We start from the raw sequence: 19,616 nt of genomic DNA on the forward strand, positions 1-19,616 counted from the left end.
AAAACTGTGCCTATCAGTACATAAATGACACATAATATTCAAATATATGAGCGCTTGTTTGTACCATTATAGCACCCAATTAAATAACTGAGCAGCTTAATACATCATTATTATTATTGATATCATTTATTATGCATGTGATATATAAAATGGTAATCTGTGCTCTCAATGTGTTTCCTATAGGAAAGTTATCACCCGGTGACATCTGGATCAGGTACAATGTCACCAGTAGTGACCCCTGCTCTGTGACCCTGATGTGTATAGTGACAGCACCAGATGTGACTATAACCTGGGGCAGTATAAATAGCAGTAATATAAGTGTGACGCGAGACGTCCTATATGTACCTCCCAGCGATGTGACCTTCACCTATACCTGTACTGCCAGTAATCCTGTCAGTAACGTCACCGAGACTGTGATCCCCCAGCAATACTGCAACACAGGTAATTATCATTACACACCTGTACAATGGATTTATCTGTAATATCATTACTGTACTTGTCAGCAGGTGACGCCTTCCCCCAAAACACAATGATCTGCTCCTATTTATCACAACTATGGGGTCTGTGTCTAAACCTTGGAAAGAGATAAACTGGACAGAGCTAAATTACTAACCAATCAGCTCCTAGCTGTCATTTTTCAAACATAGCCCTTAAAGTAACAGTTAGGAGCTGATTGCTTTGTACTTTATCTCCGTCTGCTTTATCTCTCTCCAAGGCTTAGTATATAGACTCTTATATTTTAACTGCAATGAGGTAAAGTTGCTGCAATTTAAAAAATGTAAAACAGAAATATAACAGTCGTGTTATAATGAGCCAGAAATGTAATAGGTCTTCTGGCAGGTTAGAGTTTCTTATGTCATAGCATACAGCCCAACTGTCCCTTATTGAGTCACATCCATATGACCCTCTTTTCTCTGCACACATCACAGTTCCTGATCTTTAGTTCTTCATCAGTGTTTCTCTATCATGTTCCCCTAGAGGGCTGACTGCCTATTTGTAACCCTAACATTTACAAAGCTATATATTCGTGATGAACATAGATAAACTGTTCAGGTGCCGCTACTATATATAAAAGCTTTAAACGGAATTTAAAAAATAAACAGTCACAAGAATAGAATGAATTGTATATATATTGTGATGACTTGGGGTAATTAGCTCGGTAGAGGGGTGAATTTGTGCAGCGTCTAAGGTGTTCAATCAGGGTCCAACACAGCTATTAGGTAAATAAATGGAATGGTCCTTTACTTTCAGCATAATCATGTGCAACACAAATGAACAGAAAATAATAAACACATCCCCAATTTAGGGCAACTAACTCACTTCTTTGCCCCGAACTATAATTGTGCAGTTAATCTGCAAACACAGTCTCTCAGCGTCAATGTCCCAGTCCTGTCTCTGACAGGTATTCTCACAGGCTCCAGCCTACTCACGTTCTGGCTTTGTCTGCCACAGCCTCACCTTCTGGTCTGCTTCCTTGCAAGTAACATACAGTCTTTGGAGTTTTTTAGGGTTCTCCCTACCTCCTGTAGGTCTGAACCCGGCTTCCTAGCCACCAGTCTCCAACTGCAGTCCCACCTGGACTGGACACACAGCAGGGCCAGCTCCAGGGGTTGGAACACCCTGTGCTGGCTCTGTTAACAGCACCTGAAAATGGGGGCATGGCCAAATTACCATTATCGCCCCCTAAGTGACATTATTTGGAGCAATAACGTCAGGCTGGGGGTAAGCCCAGCACTTCATCACTAGCTGGGCTTCCCCCAGCCCTCTCCTGGCACTGAATGGATGATGCGCGCATGCGTACAGCATCCATTCTGCTACTCTGAGGCCTGGCACAACCACACAGCTGCGGCGGTGGGGGTCCCCAACCTCCTGATTTTACCAGCCGCGGGCCACTTTGGCCCATGGGTGGAACTGCGGGACAGTAGACAAATCGGAAGGTTGGGGAGGGGTGCGCACTCTATGGGGTGGTGCCCCTGTTTGACTGTACTGGTCGAATACCCCAAGAACTGGCTCTGACACACAGGCCCCAGCCTGTCCTGACTGCAGAGTCTTTCAGACTGACTCTCTTTCATTACAGCCATTAGGCCTCTTCCCACAATCCTTTTCTTCTCTGTGTGGGCAGATCTTTCCTGCCTCACACAGAATCTGCTGCTCACCAGCGCCATCTCTGGTGATACTGTCACTCATCCCCCTCCCCAGCTCGAAATCCCTTGGTTGAGTGACATGGGATGAGGCATTTTCATGACGAAGTCCCTCTTCACTCTCCTCACAAGGGCCATCCATCGTATCCTCGGTCATACAAACTCTTGTGTTCTTTGGGGACTCATCCTCCAGGTTCCAGAGTTTAGTCTCCTCCTCTTTTTTCCTCACTTTATGGTACCATTTGTACTCTCTGCTTTCTTTATGCAGTACTTGAGGCCTATCCCTGGGTACCACATCAGGCATCAAGAACTTGAAGTAATTGTTCCCAAAGTGGCATAATTCATCTTTGTCAACTGCTCAAAATCCAGTAAGTCATTTTCCTCAGAATCTTCTGATTCAGGCAAAGAACAGCTTTTCCTTTGTTTATTTTTCATAGAACAAAGGTTTCTGTTACGTAAACCTCTAAAAGGCAGACCCATTAGCCAACTTCTGCTTGTCACATCTTTAACCTTCAGCCTTGAAGTAATATTCAAGTGTGTAATGTGGACAAGAGAATCTTGAATCTGAGTGTAAGTACCAGTACGTCCTCTGACATAAAGCTAAGGTCCGGAAGTTGTGATGCTGGTGGCTCTCAGGATAATGTTGGTCCTCTTCTTTCAAGGGACCAACATTATCCTGAGCGGCCCCAAACCAGCTGACCACCTGTACGACTATCTCCCTAAAGACAGAGGTTTTACTCCAATATTGAAGATCACATTTTTCCTCCACACGGCGAATACTCACCACCGGAGCGGCATTCCGGACACTGCTCTTTGTTTTCAGCTAGTTGTAAGCCGGGAGATTCATGAAACAGGTCAGCTCATTTTGCGCACAATATTACTGGTGTAACAGCCTATATAACAGGGCTATCACAGGTGACTTTAATCATTCACACTTTGGATTAAATTGGTACTGTTCTTTCATTATCCGCATGGAACTATAATATATACTTAAGCTATTGCACATCGGTGCATGGATGTTAATTATTCATACATTGGAGAACAATTCAGACGTTTGATTTTATTTTTTACTTTTTTCTGTTTTTTTTCTCCCCAGATTCTGATTCAATAAGACTAATGTGATACCCGCTGATATATTATTTATATACGGTCTGAACTTCAGTTTATCTAACCAGTGTCTTGGATACATGCATTTAGTTACAATGTTTTAATTTGTTTCACTTATGATTCGTTGTATAGATGTTCTTTTTGTCATTAGATATTTCTACACTTCTCAATATTTCTTAAATAATTTAGTTTATCCGATTGCGCTCTCTTCTGTTGCAATTTTGGTCTTTTCTATTCTAGGGGTCAGCCACCCCACAGAGAGCTGCATACGGATTACAGATTTACAACCCTATTTAGAGCCACAGCGCCCGATTGTGTTTGTGGTTTTGTTTCTTTTTGAATATTTATTCCACTGCTCTTTAAACTTCACTTCAGGACTTTGATCTACCACTTCAATAAAGCACATGTCACTTGGATTTTCTTGAACATCCACTTTTTGGACCTTGAAAATATGATGAACAATTTCAAAATGTTCCACAAGCACACGTTGAAGTTTCCGCTACACAGAGGTCTTTATTTTCAGATTCAGTTTAGCAGGTTTTACCCGCTCTAAACTTTGTACTGTGAGACAACATCACTTTCTTAAATTCAGCTGCATTGCAAGTTCCATCCTGGTTGTATGAAGGTATTGTGTCACATACACGAGTATTATTCTTCACAAGACTTTCAATATTAGCTTTCTTTAAGGTTCTGCTTTCCACAGCAAACTGTGTGATTGGGTCACATTCAAATTACTCTGATCACATGATGATAACAGAGTCTCATCCTTTGAAGCCATCAACATCTCTGTAGACTTCTGTACATGCTGTACCTTTTGCTTCACAAGATTTGTGATCATAGTCTATAGACGTCACTTCTTTATCATCAACTTCTGATGCCGTTTTGCAATCTGGACCTGTTCCCCTTTGGGAGGACGTCACACCCTCAGCTATCACTGTAAGCTGAAAGACACTACAAAGACAGTCATCAGAAAATGTCCCACCATTGATACTTCTGTTCCTTCCTGGACACTGTGACTTTTAATGGGGACATCTTTATCAAATTACTGCTGACAAACATCACTCTTCTGGACCATCTTACTTTGCTCAAGAATCTCACTGCTCGTCCGCTGCTCAACACACAAGATGCTCTGCACCGATAACATATCACTCTGTGCGCCAGTCTTTTCAGGACCAAGCTAGGCTCAGTGGAGACATTGGATCAGATAGAAACAGAAGAGCCCTAAAAAACCTAATGTACCCACCCACAGGGGTGGGAGAAGAGGAAGAAAATTCAGTGATCTTTAATCTCTCTGACCACAGACTTACCACAGCTGAGCTTTCCCTGCTAAACCGAGGTCTGTCTTTTGTGCCTACAAGACAGTTTCAATTGGCAAGTGGATATGTATAAATTTAGCAGACAGCTACGTTAAAGGATAATTTTTCCCATAACCAGTCAAAAGACATCTCCATGTTGCAATCTACTCAACAGCAGCAACATGAAAAAATTCCCCTAAAAAAATCCAGTAAATTTGATCCGCCATCTCTTAATCCCTCAATCAATACATACATGAGGGTGCTGAAACGAGACACGGTACCATTCATTGAGAAGCAATGAATTTCATATCATAATATCTCATTGTAAGAGAGAAAGGCGATCAAATCTCTACGGGAGGACAGTAAATTGGTTATCCGTGCAGCATTGTATTGCTAAATTACAGTGATTATGTCAATGAAGCCAATGGTCAACTGGCTAACACAGAATGTTACCAAAAATTGCAATATGATCCCACTTGGAGTTATAAAAAGGAGGTGGATGCGATTATTGCACTGGGAGTGAACAATTGCTACATAAGTATATCCACAGCGGATTTTCTCACACAGGCCCATCCGAAAATATAATTCCTATACACCTTACCCATGGTTCTTAATCTTTAACAAATCCTCCCAGGCAGCCGATAATTTTGGCTAGGGGCTCACTCTGTCAGCCCCTATCACAGCTAGTGGACTTTTATCTGCAGCCATTGGTTAGGGACACTGCAAGTTTCATTGAGGACACCACAAATTATTTTAGAAAACTTGACAATATCAGACGAATCAGTGAGGATTCTATATTGGTAACTTTGGATGCGTCAAGTCTATATACCAACATCCTGCACACTTTGGGTTTGGAAGCTTGTTGGAACCTTATAACCAACAATACCCTGTGTGTGGGACCACCAGTGGATTACACCATGTTGCTCATGGAATTCATATTAAACAAAAAATATTTTTTATTTGAAAACCGCTTTTCCCTACAGAAACAGAGCACTGAGATGGGGTCAAATATGGCCCCATCATATGCCAACATTTTCATTGCAGAATGGGAGTGCCGCGGTCACCACCGTAGCAGCAGCACGGCAAGTTGAGTTGTGGTGTGAGGTGTAGTATGCTGTGTGGTGTGCTTTGAGGTTTGCTGTGCTGTGTGTTGTGTGTACTGTGAGGGGAGGAAGTTGGGTATGTAAATATCAGGGGGGGTAAGGATTTGGGCCTATCTAAGTAAAGCCCCCCTGATATTTCAATACCCCCACTTTAAAATTTCCACTTTGTCCACTGCAGTGGACCATTGAAGAAGCACCTGGGAAGGTGATTCACAACTGACGGTGAAGTTCAGCAAGCCGTCACGTACCAGGCTTCAGATGCTTGATACTGATTTCTTCTATGCCGAGATAGATGCCTTGGTGCTCTGTTAGTCCCCAACTTGTATAAGCATTTGTTCTATGTGGACAAATAATCTGTACCAAGGCCATTTTGTGGTTACAATGCACTCCTAGTATAAGAGTGGTACTATAATGATGTTATATTATTTAACACACAAATTTTATCATTTTAATTTATGATGACAGTGCCTGAACATGCAACACAGTGCCTCACAGCGCTCCTAGTAATGGCACCCTAATTACATTATTTTTTAACACAATGCTTGAACACACAAGTTTGATTCTAATTTAGATCATACGTACAGTATATGTTCGATTTGAATATATTTACGCAATGAGAGGCCTTGTTACCTCATTTATTGAACAACCCTTGTGTGTATATGCTGTTGTAGGAAAGATTGCTACATGGCTCTCGGAGTATCAAATGAGATAATGGGGAGGTTCTGTAAGACTATATTATAATGTGGCGGCCTTGTCTGGCCACTAATGATATCCTAATGCAGTTGCTTAAAACTTTCAGAAACTAGTGTTGCCGTATGTGTGATCCTGTAGGCTCACCAAGTCATTGTGTCTGTCAGGAGTTGACTTTATTCCAAAGACCCTGGGTGAATTATCTTTGTTATTGATTTGCTTTTTGCCAAGTTTTAAAATTGTATGTGGTTTTAAGCCAGTGTTTTCATCCATTGAATTTCAACATAACACTATCCAAATACTACACTATGGGGTAAATTTACTACAGTGAGAGTTTTTAGAAGTGAGTTTTAAAAGTGATGTTGCCTATAGCAACCAATCAAATTCTAGCTATCTTCTAGAAGGTGCTAGTTAAATGTTAAGTAGAATCTGATTGGTTGCTATTGGCAACATCACTTTTAAAACTCACTTCTAAAAACTCTCACCTTAGTAAATTTACCCCTATGAGTGTCTTTGGTGTGTTTGGTGCTGGGCTTTATTCCAGATTCTGTTAATTCCTATTATGGTGGATCAGAACTCCTGAAAGAGGACTACATCACAAACTTCATTGGTTCAGATAAGCTCTAAATTTCTTTTAGTGTATGCATAATATTTACCAAGAATTTGAACTACTATACTAGAAGAACCTCAATGTTTTGCCATTTTGTGGTTACACAGTACTCCTAGTATAAGAGTGGTACTATAATGATGTTATATTTTTTAACACACAAGTTTTATCATTTTAATTTATGATGACAGTGCCTGAACCTCACAGCGTTCCTAGTAACGGCACCCTAATTACATTATTTTTTTAACACAATGCTTGAACACACAAGTTTGATTCTAATTATTTTTACACACTGCCTGAACACACAGCACAGTGCCTCACAGCACTACTAGTAATGGCACCCTAATGACGTTATTTTTGAACACAGTGCCTAAATACAAAAAAAATTGATTCTAATTTTTCTTCAACAGTGAATGAACACACAACAATGTTTTTAACACAGTGCCTAGCCGTGAGCACACAACACAGTGCCTGACAGTGACTCTGTTTCTTTTTGTTGTTGTTGTTTTAATACAAAGTGGCATTTTGTAGTAACTAGTCCTGAACATACAACACAGTGTCTCAGTGTTGCAGCCCACAGTCCACACTGCCTCTACAGTGCCCCTTTATCACAGTGCTCCTAATTTTTTGTTTTAGTGCTGCAGCTCAGTCCCACACTCTCTCCCTCCGGTCTCCTGTGTGAAATGGCCACGGAAACCTAATCGCATATCTCTATGAGAAACACAGGGGAAACCTGGCATTACAGTGTGGGCTGGGATATCATAGGGTTTGATTGGCAGAGTGTACGCTCACAGGCATAGCGATTGAGACGCACAGTATCAGAGATGTCTTAGAAGATTGCTGGGTGTTCCTGGCCAATGACTAGGACGTGGCTAAGCAGATGCACAGAGACGTTCAGTCTACAGCTGCCGTAGAGCATATATGGTTACAGCATATATGAACGCTGACAGTGGGCGCCTCAGTCCTTGCACAGTCAGACGCACGAATGTACATCAGGGAAAGACTTTGTAGCGGCATTTGCATAAAGTAATAGACGGGCGACCGCCAAAACACACAGCAGCATCTGCGACCACCTCTGAATCGGGCCTATAAAGTAAACGTGCTGAACTACCTTCCAGTGACTGCGCACAGAAAATACTGAAACTCCTGGCGCTTTGCATGTATTTCTTCTGATACTTTTATTCATATATTGTATAATGAGCAGTGTTCTCTGTGCTCCTGTTTCAGGTTCAGAACGTGAGCAGCTGGCAATAGAATATAGGCAGTATATAATTATTGCCGCATGTGTCATCGTTGTCATCATCATCATTGCGATTTTATGTCTTCTACACCGGTGCAAAAGAATTAACCGTAAGTATCAATGCAATACGGATTTATATCCAGTGTAATAGAAAACCTCTGTACTAGCTGCAGACTGGTGGATTTATGCACTGGGACAGGAACACAGGCAGAACTGACACGCAGTACTTTGCCGTACACACGTGTTTCATGTTAAAATGGAACCATGGCCTAAGAGTGTTAGGGAGAAAATCGGTGTGTTCACCAGTGATGGGTCTTCTCAGGTCTTACCCCATGGGGCATATTTACCTATAATTTTGCCCTGTTAAATATAATTTTTATCAAATTACTGTTGCCGGGACTTGGGCTCCGGTAAGAGGCCGTCCTGGTGAAGAGTTAGAAGCACAGATATAGCTACCGCTATTACTTTGCTTCCAGGTAAAAACCCAGTGAGCGCAATGCACAGACTTTGGCTTGTGCATGCGGCAGTATGGGCCAGCGGGGACGGATCCTGAGGCTTTATGATTGCAGCCATCCTCCAAAAACAGATGATACCCTCACAAAATAATTTGGATACATATGCCCCTATTAGGGGTGTGCAGAGCGCCCCTTCCACTGAGCAGCAGGGTCCCCCCAAGCACAGCATCCTACCTTCTGCTGGCAAGCAGGTCCCTCCTCCTCCCAGCAATAATCGGGAAGATGGCGCATGCATTCACTACGCACACTTGTCACAAAAATGTCTGCGCTGTTGCTTCCTAGTTTTTGGTTTTATTTCACTACGCAGTGCCAACTTCCCAAAGATGTCACTGCGGTGCTGGCCCCATTGTAAATATGCCTATGGCCCCTACATGTGGAAGGGTTAGTGCCGATGATAACACTGCTATTGCTAGCAAGCTCCACCGGTGATATAACTTGTCCACGAAACGCGCCGTATCTCCCCCCATGTCTTAGCATGAGGACGCGTATGTAAGTGTTTTTGTTTTCTTTCCAGATACTGCGTGGAACTGCAATCTCACCTCTCACGCATCCGCATTTCTAGCCTGGCAAATTAATACTTATCGTTCTGGACAAGTGTTGACAGAGTAGCAAGAGTGATATTTATTGTAAATTTCCTTACTAAGATAGAAAAAAAATGTATCGCCACAATAAAAAAAAGAATCGGCTTTAGCGTTGCAATATTGGCTGGGTTATTTCAATCTTCTATGAAGCCATTTTGTAAAGTGGTGTGAACGTATTTTTTTTTTACTCCAAAGGTAAATACTGTGGGGGAGATGAATTAAACCGTGGAGAGATAAAGTACCAGCCAATCAGCGCCTAACTGTCATTTTTCAAACACAGCCTGCGACATGATAGTTAGGAGCTGATTGGTTGGTACTTTTATCTCTCTTCAAGGTTTGATGAATCTCCCCCACATGTCTTATGCTGTTAGAAGAACTAGGGATGTGCAGGCTCGGATTAGTTCGGATTTTCCCGCCAAGTTCAGATTTTTCCCGCCAAAAATCGGGTCTCAGAAAGAGGCAAAACGTCATCTTTCATGGACACACTTTCATGGACTTTTGTCCAGAAATGATGATGTTTGTCCTCTTTCTGAGTCCCGATTTTTGCCAGGAAAAATTCGAACTTGGCGGGAAAATCCGAACTAATCCGAACCTGCACATCCCTAGTTAGAACAAATGTACAATTGTCTTTATAACTGAAATAGGATTTTAGTGCTCATAGAGAAGCAGGATACAAAATTAAGCTAAATAGTCCACACAAAAAAAAAAGAAAATCATAATAATAATAATAATAATTATTATTATTATTTAATGAATATCCACCAGTCTGTATATCATGTTGACAAGATCTGGCTTTCCGTAGAATCAAGTCATGTCTATACAAGTGTGATAGCGATATATTGTCTGTATGATGGTTTATTGATTATTAAATAAAGTACATGCCTCTCCTTACACCGTCCAAGATGGAATTTGCCTAATAATTGTGCGCAGTGACGCTCCCATCGCAGTGCCCAATGTTTGCTGTGCAAAGAGTACAATCGATGAGCAGGGAGTCATTAATAACACAGATGCAAAGTGCATACTGTATTCTGTACACTGTGTTCTTTCTTTTTTTTAACCACATAGCAGAACTGAAAGATTTTAACTCATTCCCTATTTACATTGTCCTTCTGAGAAATGTATTCACAGATTATTCTGATATTCGCGTCTGCCAAAAGACAAAGGGCGGGATCATGTACTAAGCTGAAAATGCGATAAAACCCCTGCATTTCTCATATGTACTAAGCATCGGAATGCGATGTATTCTGGTGCTTCATCCTGGTGAGTAACACCATCTTTAGATGGCATTACCCAATAGAAGGGCTTCTTTTCCGGACACCCCCTGAGAGGGATCCAATCGGATCCCTCCCATCTCGCTCCACAGTGCATGTGTCCATCTGTACATATGCAGAAGGACCATAGAGGGACTTGGTCATAAACTCGTAAGTCCCTCTCTTACTGGGAGAGCTGTCCTTTACGATTTTCTAGGTACATACCAGCGATATTGGTAGCAGGTGCGGGGCAGATGTCACATGCGCAGAGCATTAGATGTGGGAGGGGCATGTCCTAGCTCAGAACTAATTGCATTGTAAGAATAAAGCTGCCTAGCACCTGTGGGCTACATGCAGAAGCAGCCCGTATTTACCCTGCATGACAGGCCAGAATGTGTAACCTCAGCGAGTTTCCTTACTAACCGCTGTCCAGATGCGCAGTGCCCACTTTCCTTACTGATTTCATTATGATAAACAGCCGCGTGTACCCCGATGGGTACCCCGAAGGCATGAAGTAACTGTTGTATAGGTTTAGCTAAAAAAATTATTCACATAAATGACAACAAATAGAATGAAACTTGTTATTTAAAATAATGCCTTTTTTAATTGCAAAGTTAATTTATAATTAATTTTATGCCACAAATGTACGCAATAGCATGATGGTAAGGGTCTTTTTATTCATTTTTTTTTCCATAACTACACCATGTTTTGGTCATCATAAAATATCTTGACGGCGTGGTATAAACTAAATCGTGTATTCATTTCTTTTCAGGAGAACGCAAAGAAAACGAAACGGCTACAGCCTATGTATGTACAGGTCATAACCACATTCTCTTGTCGTCATTAAAAAGCCTCATGACTACACGCCAAGGGCCGGATTCAGTTAAGCGCGAGTTGCCATAGACAGTTTGCGTAGCGCATTTTCTTGGTCATTTACGCTAGGCTGATTCTGCCCGAACCGCTGTAGGTTGGTGGTGCGTTACGTGACATCTCTCAGAGACGTAACGCAGAAAGCCCGGCTGAACCTTTTTCATCTGCTTCTGCGGCTAATTCAATCCGGCTCTAAATGTAGAACATTTGTCTTATTTGTGTGTGATGGTTCTATAAACAGTATGCTGATATTTTTAGTTTTTAATTTGATTTGACACGAGCTGGGATACCCGGCGTCGCCCGGGTTGAAGACTGGACCCTGAAGTACACCTGCAGCCTTTATTTGTTGACATTGCCCTCGCCTATAACCCCATCCATTCATCTTGAAAAGGACCCCATTGTTTGCTAACATGCATGCACACAGTGGCATAGCTACCGTGGGTGCAACGAGGGCGGCTGCTATGGTGCCCGAGCTGCCTCTGTGGCCCACCGATCCCCCTGCACCCAGTCACACAGATTAAATTGTCCGGTCCAGTCAGGGCCGCCCAGGGTGGCCCTGGTGTCAGCGATGTTGATTTGGTGCACCGGCGGGCAGTCATGGAGAGACATACGGCAATCGGAACTCGCAGATCAGCAGCCAATCAGCAGTGGCACTGGTCACAAGCCAATCGGAGCTCGCGGACCGGTGCGTAGATTAAAATTGCGATGGCGATTTATGTCCATACTTGCCACTGCCTGCCGGAGCGCCAGCTGTAATTAGCTTGTGGCCCGGCCCCAAGTTCACACCTGCTGGCTGCTGATGGCACACAGGGGGAGGCGAGAGGCTGCTGGAGGGACACTGGGAGGTGAGTTGCTGGGGGAGCATAATGTGTAATAGGCACTACTATTGTGTGGAATAATGTGTTATATGGGGCAAAACTACTATGTGGGCGGCATAATCTGTTATAGTTATAATGTGGAAGGGGCATTACTGTGTGGGATAATGTATAAGGGGTACTACTACTGCATAGCATAATATATATAAGGCGTACTACTGTGTGGCCTAACCAGAATGGGCTCTGAGTGGGGAAAATGTATGTGTGTTTTTTTTACCAAAATATATAAAGGCAGGGCTGGATCAAGGTCTGTGGGGGCCCCTGGGCAACAAACTTGTGGGGGCCCCTATATACCACTGTTTCTTGTCACCCTAGTAATTTTTTTTTCTTTCTATTCACCTTAATGCCCCCAGTAGTAATGCCCCTCTTGCAATGCCCACTGTAGTAGTGCCCTTTATGCAATGTCCCCAGTAGCAGTTCCCCTTATGCAGTGCCCCCAGTAATTGTTCCCCCTATGCAGTGTCCCTTATGCAGTGCCCCCTGTAGTAGTGCCCCTTATGCAGTAGTGGTCCCCCCTATGCAGTGCCCCCATGAAGCGCCCCCCCCTATACAGTGACCCCTGTAGCGGCCCCCTATATGCAGTGCCAGTGCCCCTTACACAAAAAAAAAACTTACCTGAATCCCCGCTCCTGACGCGACCGCCGCTGTCTGCACCAAGTCCCGGCTCTTCTCATGACGTCTCTGGAATCACCCGCTGCGGGGGAAGCCAGAAGGCGGAGCTCATGAGTGAGCTCAGCCTTCTCCCTCCGTTGACGCAGCAGCCAATGAGAGTCTGTCTGACTCTCATCGGCTGCTATAACAAACACACAGCCGCCGGCGGCTGTGTGTTTGTTTGTCACTGTGTAGTGTGGACCGCGCTCAAAGCGGTCTACACTACACTAGCGGCAGGTGCAGACAGCGGACCCTGGTGCAAGCCACCGGCTGCACCGCTGCTAGTGGGGGCCCCTCCATGTGTGGGGGCCCAGGGACGACAGCCCCTGTCGTCGTCATCCCCCCCTTAATCCGGCCCTGTATAAAGTAATACCTTACTAAAGCAATTAGTAAAGGGGGTATAACCTCATGTTAAGTTCTTCAAAACCATTAAAGTTTCATTCTTTAGTTAAATGGGAGTCCAACCTTTCCTGTGTTTTGGAGGAAGATGAATGGCCTTCAGCCTTCAAGACTTGCTTTCGATTATCTAATTGTATGTCCCACTTGGAACAATTTTACAAACTATTACATTGTTTATATTTAACTCCTGAGCTCTTACATGCTATGTCGCCATCAATTTCAAATCTTTGCTGGCGTAACTGTGGGAACGCAGGTTCTCTTATCCATATTTTTTGGTCCTGCCCAGCAATTGCTAATCTTTGGATAACAGTTTTTACCCTTATTTCCAAAGTCCTTGGATTCCGATTAACCCCCATCCCCCTATTAGCCATGTTTCATGTATATCGGGGACTCCTCCATTACAACGATCGTTATATAATGGGACATATCCTTACTTCAACAAAACTTTTATTAGCTTCATTCTGGTCCTCTCCCAATGTACCGGGCATAGACCTTATTGAGAAAGTCGTGCACTCTCATTATGGGTTTGAAACAGCGGGCGCCATATATTCATCCCAGCATCTAACCTCCTGATACGGTGGTTTCAAGGGAGTGAGTACTGGGCGGCAAAATCACCTAGATAATAAGAGGCATACCCATTTTCATTTAAATTTTTGTGAGCCTAGACCCTCACTGAATTGAAGTTTTATATATATCAATGTTATTGAAAGTCGGACGAGAATTGTTCATCTTCATCGCTGTTGGTAATATATTATACGGTTTCCCTACTATACTGCGATTCATTGTATAATATTAATTTTATAATGTGTGTACCCCCTTTTGTATCCCTCTTTCACCTTTTTTCTTGTGTACACTCTTCCCTCCACAATTTCATAATTCGATAGAAAACTAATATTTAAAAAAAAAATATGAACTTGCATGAGTCATCCAGGATACTTTTGTAGCTTTCTCACAGGTTTTCGGCAGACTGACAATTTCCACTGGAGCCAGCCCCAGAACCTGCGTAATTTAAGACTGTCCCCATTTTTAGAGATTGTGTGACAGTGTGTGGCCCTGACAATGTACGGACCTAGGCAAAAACCTAATCCTGGTCAAACTCCAGATTGTTTTTGAGCAGTGAATATCACCATCAGGTCCATCATTAGAAATGCCGGGTCCCAGTACAAAGAGGGGAACGAGTCACAGTGTGGGAGTGACCACACCATGTTGGGTTTTTCGGGGCTCCATCCACAAATGCTGCGCTAATGGTGGTGCTGAAATGGGCGTGGCCACACCATGCTGGGAGTTTGGCTGTTCCTCTTTGGCGGGCCTGGGCTCCAGTGTCTTGTGCCCCCCCTTTCCTAGGAGCCCCATATGTCTGTATAATCTACAATAAATCATGTTTTATTTTGTTATTGTGCTCCAGATAAAAATAGGCCCTGGGTCCGATTTGTCACCATGTCTGGTTGTACAATTTATTTATGGACAATCATACAGTTTACACATTCCCAAATCAGCAAGTGTGATCTGAAAGATGGAAACTTTGAATTGTAAATGTCTTTCTCTGCTGTAGATGGCTGTCGCACAAACACATGAGGAAAATCATTATGATTCGAGTGAAAGATGTGAGGCAAACTCGGTGACTTTCTATAGTATGGTTCATTCTATCCAGGTAAGTTATCCTATTGTTATAGGGCACTATATGTGTCTTCTAATTGTCATTTATAGAAGAAAATACTTATATTTAAAATAATATTTTGATTTTAAGCCACCAATTGAATGCTTTATGCCATAAACTGATGTCCAGCCCCTGGACTTGCCCACAGGGGTACAGGGGAAATCTCTGGTGGGCCCCACTGTCTGAGAATCAGGTCATGTCCACCCACTCCTATAGGGATCAGGTTCCAGACTGTGCAGTTGAATTATACATTATACACATGTTACATTTTACTGCACAGGACTATGATGTATATTCTACAATGCGATGCTGTTATTAATCTGGTACATTGTCATGTATGCACTAGCAGTATTTAATATAAATATATATAATAAAGTCCCCGGTTTAGGGGTCTGTCTGTTCATTCGGACTAATTTCTTGATCCACTGGACGGATTTTGATGGGGCGTATACTATACGATACGGAATCGGTATTGAATGCCGGTGACTGAAGAGCCGCCGGATCAAATACTGACAGCGGAACACCGAATTCCCGACTGGGGCTGGTAAGTATCATAATCCTCCCCTCTCCTCCCTCCTAACCCTAACCCTCCCTTAGTGGTGCCTAACCCTAACCTCCCCCGGTTAGTGCCTAAACCTAACCCCTCTCCCTGCACCCTAAACCTAACCCTCCCGGGGGGTGCCTAACCCTAACCCACCCCTAATGGTGCCTAACCCTAACACCCCCTTTCCCTACCCTAACCCACCCGGGGGGGGTGCCTAACCCTAAATCCCCTCGGGGGTCCCTAAACCCCTTCGGTATGCCGGGCGTCGGGATTTTGTAGTGGGGCTAATGATAGGCGTCAGGATTTCGATGACTATCTTTAGTCCCATGTCGGGCTGTCAATGTCGGGATATCGGTGGCCGGGATAGCGCCCACTGGTATCCTGACAGCATTCCTTCGATACAGCATTGGTCAAGTAAGGTTTAGGTGTATGAAGTGAACCATTCATCTGTGACAAAAGGCAGCCAAGCAGTAACTATTTAATATGATGACATATGAGCATACCTAGATTTTTGGAGAGATTGTTTTTGAGCAGTGAATATCACCATCAGGTCCGTCATTGGAAATGCCAGGTCCCAATAAAAAGAGGGGAACGAGTCACAGTGTGGGAGTGACCATACCATGTTGGGTTTTTGGGGGCTCCATCCACAACGCTGCGCTAATGGTGGTGCTGAAGTGGGCGTGGCCACACCATGCTGGGAGTTTGGCTGTTCCTCTTTGGCGGGCCTGGGCTCCAGTGTTTTGTGCCCCCCCCTTTCCTAGGAGCCCCATATGTCTGTATAATCTACAATAAATAATTTTTTATTGTGCTCCAGATAAAAATAGGCCCTGGGTCCGATTTGTCACCATGGCTGGTTGTACAATTTATTTATGGACAATCATACAGTTTACACATTCCCAAATCAGCAAGTGTGATCTGAAAGATGGAAACTTTGAATTGTAAATGTCTTTCTCTGCTGTAGGTGGCTGTGACCCAACCACATGAGGAAAATCATTATGATTCGAGTGAAAGATGTGAAGCAAACTCGGTGACTTTCTATAGTGAGGTTCTTTCTGTCCAGGTAAGTTATCCTATTGTTATAGGGCACTATATGTGTCTTCTAATTGTCATTTATAGAAGAAAATACTTATATTTAAAATAATATTTTGATTTTAAGCCACCAATTGAATGCTTTATGCCATAAACTGATGTCGATTTTCCTGTATACAGTAGAACCTATTATATGCAGACAGCGGCATATGTGTAATTGGTGCAGGCTGTGCGTGGTGCACACAGGCCGCCATTTTCCTGGAGATTTGCACATGCACAGTAGAGAAATCACCGGGAACAGGGACCAGACGCCATGTTCCTGGAGACCTACACGGACGCGCTGTAAGCTCTGGCACAGCACCAGAGTCTACTCTCAACAGCACTGCGAGAGAGGAGGGGGAGAGAGGAGAGGGTCTGCACAGAGACTACACATGGGGTCCCCTTCTTTCTTAATCCACCCCTGTATACAGGCAGGTTTGGACTTGCCCACAGGGGTACAGGGGAAACCTCTGGTGGGCCCCACTGCCTGAGAATCAGGTCATATCCACCCACTCCTATAGGGATCAGGTTCCAGACTGTGCACGTGAATTATACATTATACACATGTTACATTTTACTGCACAGGACTATGGTGTATATTCTACAAGGCATTGCTGTTATTAATCTGGTACATTGTCATGTATGCACTAGCAGTATTTAATATAAATATATATAATAAAGTCCCCGGTTTAGGGGTCTGTCTGTTCATTTGGGCTAATTTCTTGATCCACTGGACGGATTTTGATGGGGTGTATACTATCCGATACGGAATCGCTATTTAATGCCGGCGGCTGAACAGCCGCCGGATAAAATACCGACAGCGGAACACTGACGGACCTAATTCCCGACTGGGGCTGGTAAGTATCCTAACCCTTCCCTCTCCACCCCCACCCCCCCTAACCCTCCCTTAGTGGTGCCTAACCCTAACCTCCTCCCGTTAGTGCCTGACCCTAACCTCCCCCGTTAGTGCCTGACCCTAACCTCCCCCCGTTAGTGCCTAAACCTAACCCCCCTCCCCGCACCCTAAACCTAATGCTCCCAGGGGGTGCCTAACCCACTCCTAATGGTCCCTGACCCCTCTTCCCTACCCTAACCATAAGTCCCCCGGGGGTCTCTAAACCTAGGCCTGACCGCGGCTAGGCGCAAAAATGCCTGGCTTACCTTCGTTCGCCATGCCGGGCATCAGGATTTTGTAGTGGGGCTAATGATAGGCGTCGGGATTGCGATGCCTATCTTTAGTCCCATGTCGGGCTGTCAGTGTCGGGATAGCGCCCGCCAGTATCCTGACAACATTCCTTCGATACAGCATTGGTCGAGTATTGTTTAGGTGTATGAACCATTCATCTGTGACAAAAGGCAGCCAATCAGTAACGATTTTAGTGAAGCAAAGTGACAGGAAAAAATCTTGCACCTGCTGCTGCTTACAGTATAGGAGCTGGCCAGGGTGCTGAAACAGAAAGAGACAGTGAGAGCCAACCGGAGATCGCAATGTGCCCTGTTGCTTAGTAGCAGCCTAGAGAGGGTAGGGAGTCGGGGATGGAACAGGGTCACGTCTTGCGCTCATTTATAATAATGATGCTAGACAAATAATTTTATAGACATGGTAAATCTCCATTTGACAAATAATGTGAAGTAAGAGACTGTATCATTTGCTTCTTTAGAGAAACGCCTGTATTTCTAATAAACACTATACGATTTTTCAAATGATTTGCCCGATTCCGATGGATGGGAACAATTTATCGTTATAGTGTAGATAGTGTAGTGTGTACCCAATATGTCAGCTGTTGCGCACTCTCGTGGGGTCGTCAGCTGCATTGTCAGGTTGTCCCTACATGCAGCTTAACCTGGCGATGTGACTGACAACCCCTTACAGCAGGGGCCGACGGGCGGGCACCAGATCGTCTAGTACACAGGTTCTCAAACTCAGTCCTCAGGACCCCACACAGTGCATGTTTTCCAGGTCTCCTCACAATCACAAGTGAAATAATTAGCTTCACCTGTGGATCTTTCAAAGTGTGTCAGTGACTAATGACTACACCTGTGCACCTGCTGGGTGACCTGGAAAACGTGACCTGTGTGGGGTCCTGAGGACCGAATTTGAGAACCACTGATCTAATGTGTACCGGTCGGCCCGTTGGGGTCAGCAGTTGCTTATCATATTTCTTAACTGTCAGAAAGAAACATTTGACTTTCTTGTTACAGCCTGGTAAGCCGCAAAGACAAGCAGACAGACAGCAGGATGTGCAATCTGCGCCGGAAAGCGTGTATAGTTTTGTTAGTAATCCCGTGGTATGTACGTTTCCAGTACTCGCACATGACAATGCAGCAAGTATGGGCAGAAAACCCCAATTTTGCATATGTACTAAGTGAGAAAGGGAACAAACCGTAGCACATTGACTTGTTATTCACTTTTACAAAATCTATTGACATCTATATAATAATTGTGTAAGGTCTCTCCTGTCTCCAACATTTGTGCGCCCCGGTAGCTCCCACTACTTGGGAAACAGGACAGACCTTAGACTAGTAGGAGCCAGGAGAGGATTAGGAACGTACTTATGTGAACACGATAGGGACGGGTTGGTGCAGGGCGTGGGGTGTATTACATCATGGAGGCGGTGAGGATGGAGCGGGCGGGGCTGTGTAGGGGTCATATGTTAGAGAGATGGGGGAAAAAACTGGATGGAGAAGGGGTGGAGCAGGACAGAGCGAGGGGTGGAGCAGGACAGAGCGAGGGGTGGAGCAGGTAGGAACAGTAGGCTGGGCAGACTTGAGTCATATATGACACTGAGGTGACCCGGGTCCCTGTACTAGTCTAACTTAAAGAGAAAGACAATCTAAGATATCACAATAATACTATACACATAATATGCTGGGTACTAAAGAGCTGGATAATATACCTGAAGTAGCTGTAATGTTGACGTTTAGTTCGGGTTGGGTACGGGATCCCGGCGTTCAGAAAACCGACATCAGCATCCCAACAGGAGAGAGGGAGGGAGAGTGAGAGAGGGAGGGAGAGTGAGAGA

At 44.1% G+C, this 19,616-nt stretch overlaps 1 protein-coding gene across 2 annotated transcripts in view; it reads left to right on the forward strand.

Moving 5' to 3' along the window:
* Positions 1–19,616, forward strand: part of LOC148532544 (uncharacterized) — a 50,581-nt gene that overhangs the window by 14,505 nt on the left and 16,460 nt on the right. The window contains exons 3-8 of one of the 2 annotated variants that reach the window (XM_088467579.1): positions 184–441; positions 8,171–8,293; positions 11,302–11,336; positions 14,877–14,975; positions 16,487–16,585; positions 18,796–18,882. In XM_088467579.1, the coding sequence (XP_088323705.1) occupies positions 184–441; positions 8,171–8,293; positions 11,302–11,336; positions 14,877–14,975; positions 16,487–16,585; positions 18,796–18,882 (701 nt within the window). The remainder of the gene's footprint in view (positions 1–183; positions 442–8,170; positions 8,294–11,301; positions 11,337–14,876; positions 14,976–16,486; positions 16,586–18,795; positions 18,883–19,616) is intronic. The other variant, XM_088467580.1, reaches the window with a different exon arrangement.

The sequence above is a fragment of the Taudactylus pleione genome, unplaced genomic scaffold (assembly GCF_031769625.1).
Source record: "Taudactylus pleione unplaced genomic scaffold, aTauple2 ptg000073l, whole genome shotgun sequence".
Lineage (NCBI taxonomy): Eukaryota > Metazoa > Chordata > Amphibia > Anura > Myobatrachidae > Taudactylus > Taudactylus pleione.